Source organism: Rattus norvegicus, chromosome 7, assembly GCF_036323735.1.
Source record: "Rattus norvegicus strain BN/NHsdMcwi chromosome 7, GRCr8, whole genome shotgun sequence".
Classification (NCBI taxonomy): Eukaryota; Metazoa; Chordata; class Mammalia; order Rodentia; family Muridae; genus Rattus; species Rattus norvegicus.
In genome coordinates this window covers 114,749,269-114,769,757 of record NC_086025.1, presented here as the reverse complement: position 1 = coordinate 114,769,757, position 20,489 = coordinate 114,749,269, and the positions used below count along the sequence as shown (strand labels likewise).

Sequence of the window (20,489 nt, the reverse complement as noted above, 5' to 3'; positions counted from 1 at the left end):
TCCTGACCTTCCCTATTTGTTAGCCGATTACATTTTTTCCTTGCTGAAGTGCTTAGCTGAGGTTATGTGATGGGTGCAGTAGGCTCTTGATTACTAAATGTCAACAGAGACCCCTAAAGGTGAGTACAGCGGTTCACATGTGTAATCCTGGCGCTTGGGAAGATGAGGGGGCAGTCTGGACTGCATAGCAGGGCTCCAAAAAGACTTTCACATTTCAGTAGCTTTTTGGAAGTTAGCAGTTGTATCATACTGAAGTAAGTAACATCTGTGTGGCTCCAGGGAAGCTGAAGAGGCAGGAGGTAAGTGGTCAGAGATACACATACAAGATGCTGGTCATGTCTGGCATTAACAGCTGCCTTCATATTCCATTGGTGAGCTTTTAGCTATGAGGAAAGACTATACATAGATAGCACAAAGCTTTGTGGTTACATGAACAAACTATTGGATAAGAAAAGGTGTGGTGAGCCAACCAGCTCACCCATCAGGAGAGATGGCTTCATAAAGGAGAAATGAATGGCTTCTGTTTTAGAAATTTACTAACACCTAATATTAATGCCTGAGCTAAACATAGGCACTGTTGCAATTGTTCCAGTAATCTCTAAATTCTAATACCACAACTGAGTACCCTTACTGCTTTGCCATTTTATAGTGGAAAAACTAAAGCACTTTGGTAGTTGCTCTGTGTAGCATTTGTGGAACTAGGGTTTTTTTTGTTGTTTGTTTTTATTTTTTTACAGCTGTGTGGCTTCACAGCTCTTTAAAAATCCTTTATTATTGATTACAGAAGCTTTGTGTGTGCCCCTCTTTCTGGTGGGGGGTTAGGGTCAGGGACAGTGAAAACTATGTATCTGGCTTGAAACTGAAGTTCACTGACTGCAGTTCACTAAGCCTCTGCCTTCCCAGCTGTTGGGATCAAAGGCATGTACCATCATGCCCAGCTAAAACCTCAGGTTGCTTTTTTGTTTTTTCTTGTTTTTGTTGACTAGAGATTTTGCTACGTCACCCAGGCTGCCTTAAATTCCCATCTTTCTGCTTCAGCCTTCCAACTACTAGTATTAGGACAACAGTTGTATCAGCATGCCTGGGTGCTGCTGTAAAAAATTGAAAACCAAAGTGGACATTTGAATGATACTCGTTAAAGAATACAAGTCAGTACTGCTGGAGTCTGACTTCCTCTGAGAAGTACAGGACAGCCTAATTGAAGATTGTAGTCCATTAAATTTAAGGAATAGTAATTCCAACCAGTAGAATATGCAACTAATAGAACTGGTTGGGACTGGGAGATGGTTCAGTGTCAAGAGCACGTTTTGCCAAGGACCCACCCATGCTTGGCAGATCATGGCTGCATGTAACTCAAGCTCCTCTCGGCTTCTGAAAGCAGTGCACTAACATGGACACATATACTTTAAAATAGGAGTATAGCTCATGGGTTGAAGGGGAGAGCAAATATAGCAATATCAAGTTTTGAAAGCTTGAACAAAAGTATGAACTCCACAGTATCACAGTGGAAGGGTAAAATATGGACTTTGCTTTCAGATTTATGTGGATGAGGTTTATATTTATGTAAAGCGGTTCTGGATTCCCCCAGAGGACAGAAAGTTGTGGGGTTTGTTCTCTGAAACAGAGGGTTATGTGATAGCAACTGAAAACATCTCTGCAAGAACAGCAAGCGCTAACTGCGGAGCCATCTCTGGCCACAAATTGTCAGTTTAAACAAACCGAACCATGCTAGAGCTTTGTCTCCCAGGCCTCAGTTCCTTGATTCTCTATCTCTCTGCGGGGATGGGGATGGGATGTTGGGAAGGTTGAATGGAGAAAGGAAGGAGATACTGACCCTATGCCTTATCTATGGCTGTTAGCTTATCTTGGAGGTTTGCTTTTGTTTTGACGTGGTTTCTGTGGTTCTGGCTGGCCAACTCCACTTCTCAGCATCCATGGTACTGGGATTACAGGCTACGTTTTAGGGTTTTAGGGTGTAGGCAGTGGTCAGTTTTTGTTTTGTTTTGAGACCAGTCTCGGCCAAGGTAATCTCAAGCTCCCAAAGTAGGCAAAGGTGACTCTGAATTAGTGATTCTTACAACAAAATAGTCGTATGTGTGTGTCTCAGAGTGTACGGGAACCCTTGGAGGTCAGATTCCCTGGAACTACAGTTGCTTGTCAGCATTTGCATACTGGGACCTAAACGTGGTTCCTCTGCAAGAGCAGTGTTCTTAACTGAGCCAACTCCTCAGTCACCCTGATCTTCCCACTTTCTGAGTGCTCTAATCACTGGTGTTTATGGTTTGCTAGTAATCATACTAAGCAAGCACTCTTACAACTGAGACTGCCAACATGTATTTTGCAAAGAATTGGGGTGCAAGAGTCTTTAAGGACTCTTATGTCCTCCCATTTTATGGGCATGACTAGCCAAGTTAGTGTGCAAGCACACAGACTGAGGGGCTAGGAACCTGCGCTGGCTGAACACTGATTCTTCCTAGTTGGTTTAGCATAGCGTTGTCCCGCCCCTTGATCTATCCGGGCCAATCAGTGTTCAGCGGCGTTCCTTGGGCGCTTCACACTCACCTCCCCGTTGTTTTCCCAAGCGAATGAGGGCAGTCTGTGACCCGGAAGTAGTCGTTCTGGTGGAGGCGGGCGGAGACTTCTGAGAGGTGGGGCTTGAGACGGTCCTTTCACGAACTCACACACTGAGGCGTCTGAGTGAAAAGTGTAGCACCATGGCCTCTGTGTTGTCCTACGAAAGTCTGGTACACGCTGTGGCCGGAGCTGTGGTGAGGAGGGGTTTGGGGCTTCGAAGTAAATTCTGGGATGGGTCGGGGAGATGGGCACGAGGGAGATGTGGGGGCTAAGTCTGTCACAACTGGGACGAAAAGGACGGGCATAAACAGAAAGTTGCTGCTATACGAGCGAGGTCGAGGCCAGGACCCATTCTCTGCCTCAGTCCTCTTCTGGGCTCTCCCAGGGACTGTCTGAACTAGCAGTCACAAAAGTCCAGAGGAAATAAGGAAGAAGATAATTGCTCTTTTCTTTGCCTTCTGAAGTTTAAAAGTTTAAGGGCAGCCATCTCCTTACCCAACTCTCTTTGCACACAAACTTCATCTAAATTGGTCCTGGGGAGAAACTGTGAAGATGGGGTGCTTGATGTAAGCGTACTGACAGCCTGTTGTCACATGTTACCACAGGCAAGTGGCAATAGCTAATAGCATATTTCTAGTCAGCATTATTGCCAGGAAAAGATAGTGTGGTTTTTTGTTTGTTTTAAAGTCAAGTTCGTGTTGTTATCTACTACACGTGTGGTTGCTGTGAGTTAAGTGGTCTGTTCTTGGATTTAGAAGTGTCTTAAGTTCCTTCCATTCGACACATCTCTTTTGAAACTTTACATTCTTGGCACAAATAACATTCGTTCCTCTCTTGGTTCTCTTCATTAGACTGTTTCCCATGCTCTTCCCTAACTTCCAACATGTGTACCATCAGCCATGTAGAATCACTGTGGACCATTCTATCCATTTGGTGGGCCATTACTGTACGATATCCCTATCCCAGTATTAATTCAGGGACAGCTCATGTTCGGTGAAGAGTAATCTGAGTTTTTGAATTCCAATTCTATCATTTGTTTACTAGGTAATCTCAAATCTCACCTTTGTAATCTGTGAAGAGGGGGCAAAATTACACTTTTCTCCTAGACCTTGAGAATTAGGTGAGGGAATATTACTCGATGTCTTAATTCAAAGAGCCACCTTCATTTAAATCAACCAGAAGTGCCTTTTACTCATTGTGAAAGAACTGGGGTGGAAGTTTGCCATGACTTGTTTTCAGTCGGTCACAGGGACCTGTTTGACTGGAGTGGACCAAATTATTTATGACTTTGTAGGAAAGAGTCGGCAGGTGGACTTGCTGACTGACATTTCAAACCCGATCCTCCCAACTGCTCCATGGAGAGTAGAATGAGGAAGGCACAATGTTCAGGCAAGAGATGGTTGTGGCTTAGGGGAGGCGGTGGAAGCGGTAAGCAAGCATTCGCCCGGAATGGATTTATAAGAGTCACCAGAATCTAGGGATGGCTTGGGTGTAGCTTAGAGTTGCTTGTGTCTGACAAATGTTTGACTCAACATGATGGTCTTCCTCCCAAGTGAACTGACTGTGGCTGTGAAGATGCAGGTTTGGGGGAAAAGACACACTTGGCTATAGTTTTTGAACTAGTTACGGTTGAAGTCCTTGAGAGTAGCATGACATTAAATGATTAACTCACCAAGGAAGCGAGCGGGACTAAGAAAAATGACAGCAGCGAGCGGGACTAAGAAAAATGACAGCAACTGAGTGGAAAAGCTGGCTGGTGTGGGGTTGGGGGGAGGGAGCTTGCGCTACAGAGAAGACTTGAGAACCCGAGTTGGGTGGGAGGGAACTGAAAAGTGCTCTGCCTGCTGTTTGAAGAAAATATTTCAGGGAGAGGATGTTCAAGTGTGTCATCTTCCTCCAGGAAGTCAAGTAAGGTGAGGACTGAGAACCAATTATTGAATTATTGGTTTATCAAAATGATAAGTCCAGGGGTTAATTAAGACCAGTTTGGGGGGTTGGTGGGCAAAGTGGAGTGCCAGAGCATAAGAAGACGGAAAATCTTGTTACTTTTTCTCTCTCTTATTGAATGCCATTGGTCGAGTTCATTCTGTGGGCCGTGAACTCTTCTAGGTCATTGTTTCTGGTGGAGAAGTCAGACAGTACATGAGTAAGCAAAATGATTTTAAGTAGTAAATACTACTAAACAAATAGGGCCAGCAGGCACTTTTTTAGAAGGTGACATATTTTATGACTTATGTTCGGCCATGGTGTTGTGAAAGCAGCCATAGGTCATAAGTAAATGATTGGACTGAGCTTTGTTTCCCATAAAACGTAGTCACAGGATCAGGCTTTGGCCCACAGATCAGGTTTCTGAGCCCTATGATAAAGCGTGATATGGGCAGGGTGATCTATATCTATTAATCAGCAAAATTTTTTTCATTGATTTTTTTTTTGCCTTTGTTAAAGTTTCACTTAAAATTCCGCATCCTGATCTTTGCCATTTACCCCTAAATTATCTATTATATGGTTTTTATAAGAATGATGCCTTACACTCATGCTTCTTGACAGAGAAGTAGCATTTCTAGCACATATGTGAGTGAGAAGTAGCTTTGTACATTGTTTTGGCTTTGGTTATTTGAAATAGTGTCTCACTGTGTAGCCCAGGAAGGCTTAACATTGTAATCTTTTCGCCTCAGCCTCCTAAATCCTAGGGATTATAGGCATGTAGTACCATATCCACCTGCTTCATGGTGTGTGTGTGTGTGTGTGTGGCGGGGTGGGGGGGTGGTATAGCCCAGGCTCCACTTGAACTGGTAATTTTCCTGCCTCTGCCTGCTCTGGGTATTCTCCCTGCCCATGCTTTGTTGTTACTGTGGTTTATTCCTCCTCCTCCTCCTCCTCCTCCTCCTCCTCCTCCTCCTCCTCCTCCTCCTCCTCCCATCACCACCACCACCATCACCACCAACAACACCATCACCATCGCCACCATCACTATCACCACCACCATTGCTATTAAACTGCAGTGCCAAAGAGCTATTTTTCAAACTCTTAGCAGGTTTCTATATTAAGGTTAAATAACACTAAGTTTCCAAGCACTAGAATGCTCTAAGTAGCTACATGGCCTTGCTCTGGCTGCCTGGGATAACTGTTTCTAGGTAAAGAGCAGAAGCACTTTGAATAGAAGTAGCTGAATCATTGTTGAAGATGTTGATTTACAGTCTTTGAATTGACATTTCCGGCTTGTTTGTTCAGCTCCTCCTAGGTTCAACATTCTCCTACATCAAGGGAAGAGCTGTGCAAGCAAGTACACTTTTGTTTTTCAGTGCCCGGGTACCAATCTCAGAGCTTGGTGTACACTCAGGATCCAATCTACTGTGCATAGTTTAAAAGTCAGATCATTTCAGGTTGGGGATCTAGCTCAGTGGTAGAGCGCTTGACTAGCAAGTGCAAGGCCTTGGGTTCGGTCCCCAGCTCTGAAAAAAAGAAAAAAAAAGTCAGATCATTGATTTTTATTTATTTTTTTTGTTGCCATAACTTAGGACAATTACAGATAAACCTAAATATCTCAAAAATAAGAATTACATTGCTTCAGAAAGATGCTGTTCACTGGCTTTACATGTAAAGAATCATTTAAGGAGTATAAGTAGATTATAGTTTTATATTTTGGTTATCATCAGATTGTCATTGAAATATTTCATACATAAAAAATGTCTCTTATTTTTTTAAGCCCAGGCTGGCTTTGACCTGATGGGTAACCAAGGATGACCTTGAACTTCTGATCTTCCCGCTTCCTAAATTTGTGATTAGAACTTTAGGTTCTTCCTGGTGCTAGGATTGAATGCAGGCTTCCAAATATGCTTGGTAAACGACGCTACCAAGTTAGTTAGCCGTGTCCCTAGCCCAGAAAAGGATTTCCTTAGTCTACAATTTCAAAAATGCTATCTATAAGATTTACATAGGATCAATTATACACTGAAACAGGGTTCAGAACTGTAATGATGAATCAGTAGCACCCAGTCTGTTAGGATGTGTGTGGACATGAGAGGACAACTTGTGGGGGCCTGTCTCCTTTCATTACATGATTCGGGCTGTGAGCAAGAGCTTTTACTCCTGCTGGCTCATCCTTCTGGCCTGACTGATGAGCAGTTTCAAGGAACTTCTTTTGTACCAATTGCTTCTTCAATCATCTTGGTTCCTCCCCACCCCCTTTATATATCTAGCAGGGCAGTCTCTTTTAATGGTTAGGCTGGCCTTGAACTTTTGGGTTCAAGGTCCCCTTTTGCATCCTTGAGTAACAGATTGTCAGAGAGTCTCCAGTATCATGCAAAGTTTGGTTTAAAGTTGGTGAGGTAGAATACTTGTTGAAATGGGATTACATCTTTGGTCTCTGTTCTGTCTGTACAAATGAGTGTGCATAGATTTTGTTGTTGTTTATACACCTGTTAGTAGAGTTTTATATACTGGCTTTTCTATTTGCTTGTTACGAGTATTCGTTTTGGAATATAAAGAATATTCTGTGTGAATCACTTAGGGCTCCCTGGTTGCAGGGTGGAAAAACAGACTGGGTATTTTAAGCAAGGTGAATTTTCTTTAAAGACTGTTTGAAACCTGCTCTGTCAGTGGAGAAGTGGAAAAAGTTGGAGTGGAAAGATTTCTGAAATAGTCACTGAAGTCTCTTGCAGACACTACCACTGAAATCAGAGGGTTTGTTCTGATCGTCTGCCCTTACCGAATTCCGATTAAAACTCAAATCCTGCCAGGGGATCATGCCTTCTAAACCCATGGAGGCCAGCCTGGTCCACAGTGAGTTCCAGGATGACCAGGCTATGGAGAAACCCTGTCTTGGAAAAAGGAAACAAACAGACAAACAAATGACTCAAATCCCTGTATAGTTTCTAATAACAGGACTTAACACCCTTTGCCCCAGCAAGCCTTGGACCCCACTTATAATTAGCAGGTGTGAAGAGAAGGCATGGGCAGAGGGAACCGTTAGACACCTCTTCAGGGGCTGCAGTGGAGGGTGGCAACTGGATTTTCTGTCCTGCCAAGATTGTACACAGTCAGTCAGACAAGGTAATTCTTCAAAAGAAAATTAGAGGTTGAAGATAATGACTCAGCAGTGAAGCTGAGCTCTGACTGTTCTTGCAGAGAACCCTGCTGCAATGCCCAGTACCCACATGATGGCTTACAGCCATCTTTTAACTCATTCCAATAGTATCCAGTGCCCTCTTCTGGCCTCCACAGGAACTGCATTCATGTGGTACACACATACATTCAGAAAGACACGCATGCACATACACTAAGGAAAGAAAATCAGCAAAAGAGTGATGTTGCATCACTCTGTGATAAACTTCTGACATCTGTATATCAGGCCATTAAACTACCAGGTAGAGGTGATGCCCACCTGTAATCCCAAACGTCGGGACTCTGAGGCAGGAAAGAGAAGCCCAAGTTTCTAAGCTAGTCTGGGCTGTATAGGGACATCCTATCTATAAAATCAAAAGTCTTCAAATATCATTGCTTTTTAAAATATATAATATTCCAAAGCTGGGCATGGTGGTACAAGAGGCAGAGGCAGGCGAATCTCTAGACTTAAGGCCAGCCTGGTCTACAGAGCGAGTTCCAGGACAGCCAGGGCTACACAGAGAATCCCCCCATCAAAAAAATAACGTTCCATTGTATAAAGTTTTTCATTTATTTATGATTATTCACACTGCCATTAAGCTCTTCTTTGATAAACATTTTTTTTTTTTTTTTTGGTTCTTTTTTTCGGAGCTGGGGACCGAACCCAGGGCCTTGCGCTTCCTAGGTAAGCGCTCTACCACTGAGCTAAATCCCCAGCCCCGATAAACATTTTGTATAATGTAAATGTTAGTGTTATCTCCTACAGATAGCCCCATTACTCCTGTTTCACTAATTTTGTGATATTTGGAAAAAAATAACTATACTTCCAGATTCAGTTAACTTAGATATTTATCTGTAAAATGTCAGTAACTTCCCAGGGCTTGTGAATGTTAGTAACATAGTAACAGACTTTTTATGTTATAGTAAGTGCTTTAGACATGAATTAGAAAAAGGAAATTAAAAGGGAATAGTCACATATACAATATTCTTTGACCTTTGTTTCCCTCCAACATTTATTTATTCATTCATTCATTCATTCATTCATTCATTCATTCATTCATTCATTTTGTAGGTAGAGAACAGCTCTGAAGGTCAGAAAACAACTTCCTGGAGTTGGTTTTCTCCTTCCACCATGTAGGTTCTGGGGAATCAAACTTGGGTCATCAAATTTGGCAACCAGTGTCTCTACCCTCTGAACCAATCAGGCTGGCCCTCTCTTACTTCTTTTTAAAGAAGTAAATGTGGTATACCAGCTGGAAGGTTTTGGAGTAACGCTTAGCCCTGAGTTATGGTGGGTAGCTTTCCTTCTGAACTTGGGTTTACTAAGCTATGAGACTGACAGCAGTGCCCCACCTTCAGGGTCCTCATGAGACAGTAGTGGGCAACACTTGTGATGGCGTGGAATATTACAGCAGTGAGTGTCCACTTCTGGTTGGGTCTATTCTTCCAAATGAATTATTTTTATCTAGGTTCAAAAGTCAGTAAGTATGTGTTGAGCAGGTTCAGTGGCCCACGTTTAATCTCCAACGGAAGAGGAGGAGGAGGAGGAGGAGGAGGAGGAGGAGGAGGAGGAGGAGGAGGAGGAGGAGGAGGAGGAGGAAAGTAGAAATCCAAAGGAAGTGAAATGTTCCCTCCCGCAAGCCTTCTTACTGCTTCACTCATAGCCAGTGATCTCACCTTTTATCCTTTAGATGAACTAGAAGGTACTTGGAATGAGAAGTGCATTTAACACATTTGATCTAGTAGACAAATACAGAACTTTATGCAGAACACATCTTTTTAAGCCAAACACAGCACATTTTTAAGGATCATTTACTAGGGAACGTAGCTCAGTTGGTTGAGTGCTTGCTTGACATGTATGAAGTCCTGGGTTTGACGTAGGCACCACATAAACTGAGTATGGCACCTGTACGCTCAGCACTTGGGAGGCAGAGGCAGAAGGATCAGGAGCCTAAGGTCTTCAAACTACGTAGTGAGATTTATGGTCAGCCTGGAGTATGGGAGACTATCTCAAAAACAAACAAAATACAACCTGGAAAGAAGGTAGGGAGAAATAGGTTTTATTTACCAGGCTATAAAAATATATTTCTTTAAGGTTATTTATAGTGTTGTGTATATGTGTGAGCCTGTGCACCATGGCAGTTGTGTGGCGACCAGAGGACAACTCCCCTTCACCCTATGAGTTCCAGGCATGAACTCTCATGATTGTCAGGCTTGGCAGCAAATGCCAGTCTCCAAGATGCAGTTCTTCCCCTCTTCTCCATCCCCTTATCCTTCTAGTGTTGAACTCCAAGGTTCCTCCCACCTAAACTTCCCAAGTAGTGAAGCCTGAAGGCACAGAATGCTGTGTCCATGTGAAAACATATCTCTGAACAGCACGTGGGTGAGAGAAGAAGACTTAATGGCAACAGCATTTAGAACTGGATAATACTTGTACAGTGCATATTAAAACGTATGGCTGTGCTGAAGACTAAGTTATCACTGAATGTGACTGCAGACGGAAGCCAGTGGAGAGAGATACTGTGTTAGTGGTTTGAAAGACTTACTGTAGCACTTTATGTGTGGCTTCTTACGTTCCTAGCAATCCTAGGAATTCCAGCTTGCTTTTTGCAAAAATCAGAAGACAATTGCCATAGCAGTCTTGCAAAAGAAGAATAAAATTGGACTTCTTCTGGTTTCAAGTGCTACAAGGCTAAGCAATCTAGAGGTTGCTCACACACAGAATAGACACTCAGATCAATGGAATAGAATTGAGAATCTAAAATCCTCAAAATTCACTTGATTTTCTACAAGTCTCCTGAAATCAATGAAAAAAAAAGTCCCTTCAAACTACTTCAGCCATACACAAAAATTAACACAAAATGAACGACAGACCTAGGTGTTAGAATTAGAGCCACATCACTCTTAGATAAGACAGAAACGTAAATCTTCATGATTTCTTACTTTTTAATTACTATTTTATGCATATGAGTGTTTTGCCTTCATATAAGTCCATGTACTCATGCATGTCTGGTGCCCACAGAGGCCTGGTGCCCATCAGATCCCTTGCAGGTAGAGTCACAGGCTGCTGCGACCCACCAGACATGGGTGCTGTGACTCAAATTACTCTTTTACCTGCTGAGCCATCTCTGCAGCCCCCACACCGAGAGGATATAGATGCCTTTCCAGGGGTTTTATGAGCAGATGTATGCCAGGAACCTGGGTTGAGGACCGAGCATTTTATATCACCAATCAAAATTCAATTTTATGTCACCATATTCTACTTGTCATTAAAAATCCATTAAGTAGTCGGACGGGATGTTGCACACCTTTAATCATGGTACTAGGGAGGCATTGGTCAGCAGATCTAAGAGTTTGAGGCCAGCTTGGTCTACATAGTGAGTTCCAGGATAGTCAAGTCTATATAGACTCACCCCATCTCAAAACAAACAAAACAAACAGAAAACAAGACAACCACTTAGTGGGTGCCTTCTAAAGAGTTTTTCTAGTTGAGGTATTGGCCCATCTCGTCGGGATCATGTCCTCTGTTGGTTTGTATCCCATCGATATAACAAGATGACAAGATCTGGGGAGCAACACTAGAGACGATTGCAGGAGATGATGGAGTGTGTTACTAATGTTATATTTCTCATACTTAAAGGCATGCTTTTCAGATTGATCTCAGGACCTCTTTATTCTCTTAATAATTACTGCATTCTCAGCAAAGCATAGAGGCACACCTGTAATTCCAGAACTTAGAATGTGGAGACAGGCAGATCTGGATTCAAAATCATTCTTGGCTTCTTAGATAGTTCAAGGCCATCCTGGGCTACTTGAAACTGTACTGTTAAAAAACAAAACCCCAGGGGTTGGGGATTTAGCTCAGTGGTAGAGCGCTTGCCTAGCAACCGCAAGGCCCTGGGTTCGGTCCCCAGCTCCGAAAAATAGAAAAAAAAATAGAAAAATAGAAAAAAACAAAACCCCAGTATTAGAAAGCAAGCAAACCATTGAGACATTTTAAAAATGTATCTCACATGTCAACAAAAACATTTCTAGGTTAACTTTCTAAAGCTTAGAGGAGGAGCTTGTGTGTCTGCAGACTTTGGACTATGGGAGTCCTTTTTCTGTTTGCAAGAACACGTGTAACAAGTGGAAAAAACCCCTCCTAGGAGAATAAGGATTTTTAAAAGCAAGTTGTGTCTAACTACTTCATAAAAGGTCTTTTGGAGTAATTTTGAGTCAGGCACAATGGTATATTCCTGTATTCCCCGCACTCAGGAGGTGGAGGCAGGAGTATCAACAGGTTTGGGGCCAGCAAGATGGCTCAGCAGATACAGGCACTTGCCGCCAAGCCTTACAGCCTGAGTTTCACCCTAAAATTCATACTGTGGGCAGAAAATCAACTCCTCTAAGTTGTCCCCTCACCTCTATATGTGTGCCTTATACTAAATAGTTATCATCATCCAAACTCCTAGAAAGGCCTTAGAGGCGTTCTCCAGACTATACTCTGAGAGCTCCCAGAGTCTTATTCTCTGTCTTCTGTCGTGTCTCAGTCCGGCCTGGGAATTTGCTAAATAGCCATACTGACCTCTAACTCATAACTCTTTTCCTCCTCACCCTCCTAAGAGCTACAGTACAGGCAGGAGTCATCCCTCTGAGCCCTCTTCTCTAAAAAAGATTGTTTATAGCCAGTATAGCCGAATGATGGTGACACATACCTTTAATCCTAGCATTTAGAAGACAGAGTCAAGCAGATCTCTCAGTTTGAGGAGAGCCTGATCAAATTTTAGGACAGCCAGAGCGACAGAGAAACCCTGTCTTGGAAAAAAAAGAAAAGAAAAGAAAGAAAACTGTGTTTATATACTTACTTATCTATGTAGGGTGTTTTGCCTGAATGTATGTCTGTGTACCTAGTGCATGCCTGGTGCCTGTGGAGGCCAAAAGAGGATCTTGGACCCACTGGGACTGGAAGTACAGATGTTTTGAGCTGCCATGTGGACGGTGGGAGTTGAACTTTGATCCTCCAATAGAGCAGCCAGTGCTCTCAACCTCTGAGCCTTCCCTCCTCCTCCCTCACACACACCTTTTTTTTTTTTTTTTTAATTTTATGTGTGTGGGTGTTTTCCCGCATGGTCTGTGTGAAGGTGTCAGAAGTCCTGGAACTGGAGTTACAGACAGTGGGTGCTGGGATTTGAACTCAGGACCTCTGGAATAGCAGCCAGTGCTCTTGACCACTGACCCATCTCTCCACACCCCCCCCCCCCTTTATTTAATTTTGAGACAAATTCTCTTAGCCCAGGCTGGCCTCTTGTGTAGCCAAGGATGGCCTTGAACTTCTCATCTTCCTGCCTCAACCCTGAGTTCTGGGATTGCAGCCCTGCACCATTACACACAGTTTATGTGATGTTCAGGATGCAGCCTGCACCTTTGTGCATGCTAGGCAGTCACTCTCTGCTGGGGGTCTTTCCCAGCACAGAAAGCAGAGTTGGAGGGTCCTTGCTGATAGGAGATAAGGAGTAGGAGAGGGAAGGGAGGGAATTGGGGGTGCAGGTCAGGGGAATTTAGCGGGCCTGACTGTCTAGCATTTGGGCCATTTTTGCTGCTCTGACTTGCTCGCAACCACGTGCTTCTTTATTTATCTAAGTTTCACAGACAGAACAGACTAATGATTATCCAAGTGGAACAGAATGTATGTTTCACTTTTCGTTACATGTCTAGGATTACAGTTCAGTCACAATTAGAAAAAAACAAACATTATTCTTATGTTAGCCCTATAACTCCAATGTAAAGACTAAAGAATGTCTCCTCAAAGCAACATTCATCATACGACAGCCTGGTTTTAGCTTGGCATGTTTGCTATTTGAAAGCACTCCAGACAAACAAAAAAATGTCTGAGCCAGGCTTCTTATAAATAGCAAATACTAATACTTTTACTATGTTTGATCTTCTAGATTACAAAGTAGAAAAAGTTTATCTTAGCCGATCTATCTGATTTACTGAATTCTATTCCTCCAGGGAAGTGCCCTGTCTCCCTATCTGTGAAGTACATTTTAAAGATCTCTCTCTCTCTCTCTCATCTCTCATCTCTCATCTCTCATCTTTCTTCTCTCTCTCTCTCTCTCTCTCTCTCTCTCTCTCTCTCTCTCTCTCTCTCTGTAACCTATTCTCCTGGTCCGTCAGGGTTTGTCAATTGTCTCTGTTTACCCTTCACCAATTATACTATTTGAGTTAGCTCAGGGGCAGATACCCCAAGCAGATTCCTGGAGTAATGAGCTCATTAAGCTATTTGCTTATCAATCCCCAGGGCATAAGAAAGACTTCCAGATAAAGCTAATCTTAGGATGTTGCTAAAAGAACTCAGACATATTTTTTTTCTCAGAAAAAGACATAAAATGAATTATAATGCAGGAAGTCCCAATAATGCAACACACAGAGACCAAAGGTTAGGGATAGGACAGCGATTGTGGCAATCTGCTCAGCTCTACTGGAACTGTGGCCAGCAGCCATGCTGTGTCAACTCTCCCACCTGAGCCATATCCCCAGGCCCTCCTTCATTTTAAAACAAAAGTATTTACAGATAGGCCTAATGGTTTCTGTGTGCATCTTGTGCACTTTTATGAGGGCAGAATGAAGTTAAAATTGTATGTGGCTGGGCCTTCAACAACAACAACAAGCTAACCCTGAACAAAAAGCTGGGCGTATGTAGTGTCACACACCTGTGACCCAGCATTCAGGAGGCAGAGGATGGCAGATCACTAAGTTCAAGTCTAGCCTGGTTTATATAGAGAATTCCAGATCAGCCAACAGCTACATAGGAGACCTTGTCTAAAAAAAAAATAAACAAATGAAAGTAAGTCATGTGTGTGTGAGGCTGAGAGATGGCTCAGACCAAGAGCACTTGTTACTCTGACAGAGGACCAGACCAGGCAGCCCACAGCCGCCTACAGCTTCAGCTCTGGGGATCGATCTGGCCTTGGTGGGCATCCACACACGTGTTGGTATACACTTTCACACTTACAAATAAAGAGGGGGGAAATTGAGGGCCGGAGAGATGACTCAGTGAGTAAAACTGCTTCATGCCTGGGCTGATGACTGCTTTCCATTCTGGAACCCACATAGTGGAAGAAGAAAAACCAGCTCCCACAGATTAAATGATCTTTGACCCCTTACAACTCTCTCTCTCTCTCTCTCTCTCTCTCTCTCTCTCACACACACACACACACACACACACACACACACACACACACATAACACTTTTTTTTTAAATAAGGAAGTGGAAGGAAGTTGTATATGTGTTGGAGGAGTCTGGGTGCTTACAGCCCACCTCTGCCACTCTGCCTTTGGGCTGCCCAGGCCCTTGACTTTCTAGCTGAAGGGATCTCCTGGCTTCAAGTGACAATGCAGCATAGGAATTTACTTGTTCCCCTAACACAGAATGTTGTAAATTCAAAATGGTTTTGGTGAGAGAACGAAATCTCTGAAATAGATTTCTCTAGAAATAGATTCTTGTAAATTGTAATTATTGTCTGAGCACTCCTACTCAGATGGTTAGAATTCTGTGGGACTCAGTAGGTTTATTTTATGCCTCTGGCACAACAGTGTGGTACATCATGACTGCTTCTCATCTGTGTCTTCTCATTCTCTGTAACTGAACAAATTGTTCTCAGGAAAGATATGAATCTATTTAGGGAAATTTAATTCAGATTCTGATAATCATGTGTTTGTATGACTTGGTATAAGGCGTGCGTGTGAAAGCAGCCCTTTGTGTTTCTCGATGAGGAAGCACGTAGAGCTTCTGAGTGCACCCCCAGCCCTTAAGACATACCCTGCAGTGGTTAGCGTTGCACTATGTGCATTTTATTGCAAATTTAAAAGCAAAACAGGAGTGAAAGCCCCTGAGGGCAGTGGAGTAGAAAAACCTGCTTCCCTGTGGATAGGTGGATAGCTAATCTCTAACCCTCCAGGGCTTTCCTGTACTTCCCGTGCAGGGCAATAAGCAGAAAGGTGTTTGCTATATTTTATTCAGCATTTCTAGATAATTGGCAGCCAACACATTGCCTAAGACACCACATTGCTGTAATCAGAAACTCCCATCTCAGCATTCAAGTTTCAAGCTTCACAGAGGGAATCTTTTGTCTCTGTCTCTGTCTCTGTCTCTGTCTCTCTGTCTCTGTCTGTGTGTGTGCGTGCATGCGTGCATGCGTGCATGTGTCCTCTCCTTTGAATTCCTGTTATTTGCTGCTGCTGGTCTCCTGGGATGACGACAACTTAGGCTGGTATTTGGCTACCTAGTTTCCTGTGCCACCTGCTTATTTTAGGTCACCTTAGGGAAGTCCAGAAGCTGGATTGGGATTCCCTGGATGCTGTGAAAGGTACCACAGGGCTCCCTTCTGCCTCCCAGGGTTTATCCTCTGTTGTATCTGTTTTCTGTTTCTATGTAACAAATGTGACCATGCCTCCCAAGTTAAAACATACCTGTTTATCATCTGTAAGGTAGGCCAGTGCAGGTTTACTGAGTAAACATCAAAACATTGCAAGAGCTATGTTCCTTTTTCAAGGCAGTGGTTCCCAGCCGTGGTCAAGACCCCTTTTGGGGGTGTTGAACAACCCTTTTACAGTGGTCACCTAAGACCGTCTGGATATCAGATACTTACATTACAATTCATAAGAGTAGCAAAATTACACTTCTGAAGTAACGATGAAAATAATTTTATGCCTGGGGATCACCATAACATGAGGAACTATATTAAAGGGTTGTAGCATTAGGAAGGTTGACACCCACTGCTCTCACTTTCCAGAGGCTGCTACATTTCCTGACTAGTGGCATCTTCCTCCATGGCCAGGGTTTGCAGTTGGAGTCTCGTCTTACACTGCATTCCTTTCTCCTCCTTATTCCTCTGATCCGCTCCTGAGTCTTCTTTGCTCTAGTGCTGGGAACAGAACCCAGAGTTTTCTCCTCCTCATCCTCCTTCTCTCCCTCCTGTCCCTTTTCCTTCTATCCCTCCTCCTCCTTCTTTTCCCCCTCCCCCTCCTCTTCCTTCTTCTCTTCCTTTTAATTGTTTTTGGATTGGTTTGGTTTAGATAGAGTCTCACTATGTGGTTCTGAATTCTGTACGGATTTAGGCTGGCCTCAAACAGAGATCCACTTGCCTTGGATTCCCAAGTGCTGGAGCTAAAGACCTGAACTCCTACACCCGTTAGGGTTTGTTTTTTTTTTTTTTTTTTTCATTTTTATTTTTTTACATTTAATTTATTTTACATGTAGATGTGTGTACACGAGTGTCAGAGAGCAGCATGTAGAAGTCAGTTCTCTCCTTCCATTTTATGGGTTCTAGGATTGAATTGATGTTGTCAGCTTGATGCTAAGAGCCTTTACTCAATGAGTCACTTTGCCAGCCCCTGCTACTTTTTTAAAAAAGATTTATTTTATGTATATGAGTACACTGTCGCTGTCTTCAGACACACCAGAAGAGGGCATCAGATCCCGTTACAGATGGTTGTGAGCCACCACGTGGTTGCTGGGAATTGAACTCAGGACCTCTGGAAGAGCAGTCAGTGCTCTTAACCACTGAGCCATCCCTCCAGCCCGCCCCTGCTACTTTTAAGGAGTCTTGTAATTCTTCATTTTCACTTAGTCCTCCAAAATAATCTTCGCGTGTTAAGGTCAACTGGTTAATTACCTACGACACACTGTGACATTTTCATAGGAGTTAGGACATCCACAAGTAAGAAACAGTACTTCAGTTTCCGGTCTCTCCGAACACACGCATCCGCAGGCGCGCACACACACACCTGTCAAATAATAATGATTTCTTGCATGCCCTTTCAGTTTTTGGTGATTATATTGATAAAGCACCTTAGGAAGTAATTGTATATATGTACATGTGTGTCACACACATACACACACACACTGGTCTCTTGGGACAAGGTCTTGCCATGTAGCCTTGACTATCCTGGAACTTGCTATGCAGACCAAGCTGGCCTCAAATTTATAGAGATCTGCCTGCCTCTGCCTTCCGAATTCTGAGATCAAAGAGGTGTGCCACCATTTCCAAGTTAGCCTATATTTTTAGATTATTGACTATTTTGATTTTGAGGAGTATCAGAAGCATCATGGTACCAACTGACCTGAAGAAAAAAAGTCAATTTCATTTATCTGTTGTCTTCAAATGTGCTATAGTTTTGTTTCTTTTTCAGTATCAGAAAAACAAAAAGTATTTCTTTTGGAAAATTCAACTCTCCCTTCAAGTATCTAATAATAGAATTCTAAATGTGACTAATTCCTAGATTGAAGCACTGTGTTTATTTGGTAAGAATTTAATTGAACTGACAGCACTAATCAATTGGGTTTCTTTTTTAATGTTACCTGATAAATTTTGACTCAAGCATTTATGTTAGATGTGGTATGCAGTTTTTATTTATAGTATTATGTTAGCCATATATATTATGTGTGTGTGTGTCTATATTTTTCTTCTTTCATATATTACATCCCAATGGCAGTTTCCCCTTTTTCCCTCTTCTCCTCTCCCCTCAGACCCTCAGAAAAGAGCAGGCCTCTCAGGGACATCAACCAAGCACAACATAACCAACTATAGTAAGACCAGACATATACCATTACATCAAGGCTGGACAAGGCAACCCAGTAGAAGGGAATGGGTCCTACAAGTAGGTGAGGGAGTCACTGACAGCCCACACTACCGCTGTTAGGATTTCCACAAGAATACCAAGCTATTTAGCCATAGCATGTATGTACTGGACCTAGGTCAGACCCTACAGGTTCCCTGATCTCTCAAGTTCCCATGAGTTCTGGTCTGTTGATTCTGTGGGCCATGTTCTTAGCAGTTGATGTGGGCAGATGCAGAGTACCACAGCCAAACATTACTAATGAGTTTTTGATCATTTAAAAATTGCAGTCTGGGGGCTGGGGATTTAGCTCAGTGGTAGAGCGCTTGCCTAGGAAGCGCAAGGCCCTGGGTTCGGTCCCCAGCTCCAAAAAAAAGAACCAAAAAAAAAAAAAATTGCAGTCTGGGGGCTGGAGAGATGGCTCAGTGGTTAAGAGCACTGACTGCTCTTCCAGAGGTCATGAGTTCAATTCCCAGCAACCACATGGTGGCTCACAACCATCTGTAATGAGATCTGGTGCCCTCTTCTGGCCTGCAGTCACATATGCAGACAGAATGCTGTACATAAAGTAAATAAATAAATCTTTTAAAAAAAAGTGCAGTCTGGGGTTGGAAAGATGGCTCAGTGATTAAGGGACTTGATGTTCTTCCAGAGGTCCTGAGTTCAGTTCCCAGCAAACACATTGTGGCTCACAACCATCTATAGTAATAGAATCTGATGCCCTCTTCTGGTGTGCAGACAGACCTGCAGACAGAGTACCCATGTACATAAATAAATAAATAAACCTTTAAAAAAAAAAAACAGTCTGCAGCTGGGGAGACTGATCAGTGGTTAGGAACACTGGTTGCTATTGTAGATGACCTGGTGGCATGATTCCCAGCACCCACTTGGCGGCTCACAACCATCTGAACTCCAGTTTGGGGGAATCTGACATCTTGTAGTCTCCGATTGCACCAGGAGGGCCTATAGTGCACAGACAGACATGCATGTAGATATAAAGAAAAACTACACGCGTTTCCCCAGCTGTGGCCATGTTTATTACTGTAATTGCTAAAGCCCTTTTTAACTTTGCAGGGAAGTGTGACTGCCATGACAGTGTTCTTTCCCTTGGATACTGCTAGACTTCGGCTTCAGGGTGAGTATTGATCCTTTGATGTCTGGGAAGCATTTTCTCCTACACACCGCACCAAGATAAGGACATTCTCTCTACACTCTGCTGTGTCTGTTTGCTGGCTTGGTTTTGTGTCAGGGTTTTATATATAGCCCAACTTGCTTCAAACACATTCTATAGCCTAACCATGACTCATCCTCCTGCCTCCACCTCTAAAGTTCTTGCATCATAACTATGCACCTGATTTAAGTATTTGATCCCTACTCCTCCTCTTTCTGAACCTGGGGTGAACAAGCTTCGTACAGCATTAGGCCAGTGCTTAGCCCACTTGGACTGAGTGCCCACCGCCATATTGTTCTCCAAGGAGAACTGTGGCAGCGCAAGTTAAAGTAAATAAGAGGGTCACCTGTAGAAAATCCCCAAGGTGTAGTCGGAAAGGTTGGAATAGCGAGTGTATGGGAGCAGTTCCTATTATAAACTGACTAGTGATAACTTAAGAAACAGTCTTCAATACCAAGGCTCTGCAGGCTCTTAGAAGAGAAAAAGGGTGATCTGAAGGGTTAAGTCAAGGGAACCAGAGTCGAGTGAATTTCCTCACACTAGAAAGTGATTACATGCAGCTCTTTTACTCATCCAGTACCCCAAGACATCTGCCCTTCTGAAGTCCAGCTCACTGATTTTATCATGTAGCAAGTCCATACGTGAGAAAGGGTATTTTTTTTTCTTTAGCAGTTATTAGAAAGGCAGGTGGGAAATGTGCTGTCTATACTTCTGTGTAATAGATTTCTATATTAGGGTTAAGTCAAGGGAACCAGAGTCGAGTGAATTTCCTCACACTAGAAAGTGATTACATGCAGCTCTTTTACTCATCCAGTACCCCAAGACATCTGCCCTTCTGAAGTCCAGCTCACTGATTTTATCATGTAGCAAGTCCATACGTGAGAAAGGGTATTTTTTTTCTTTAGCAGTTATTAGAAAGGCAGGTGGGAAATGTGCTGTCTATACTTCTGTGTAATAGATTTCTATATTAGGGCAATGCACAGCATGATGGGTAAGTGGGCAGTGGAACTGGGACTGCACTTACACCACTGGTGTCTGG

The 20,489-nt window shown here is 43.1% G+C and overlaps 1 protein-coding gene across 2 annotated transcripts in view; it reads left to right on the top strand.

The window, feature by feature from the left end:
- Window positions 1–2,594: 2,594 nt before the first annotated feature.
- Window positions 2,595–20,489, top strand: part of Slc25a17 (solute carrier family 25 member 17) — a 42,631-nt gene continuing 24,736 nt past the window's right edge. Inside the window, exons 1-2 of one of the 2 annotated variants that reach the window (NM_001126269.1) lie at window positions 2,595–2,768; window positions 19,354–19,414. In NM_001126269.1, the coding sequence (NP_001119741.1) occupies window positions 2,715–2,768; window positions 19,354–19,414 (115 nt within the window). In that variant the 5' untranslated portion in view covers window positions 2,595–2,714. The remainder of the gene's footprint in view (window positions 2,769–19,353; window positions 19,415–20,489) is intronic. The other variant, XM_039078840.2, reaches the window with a different exon arrangement.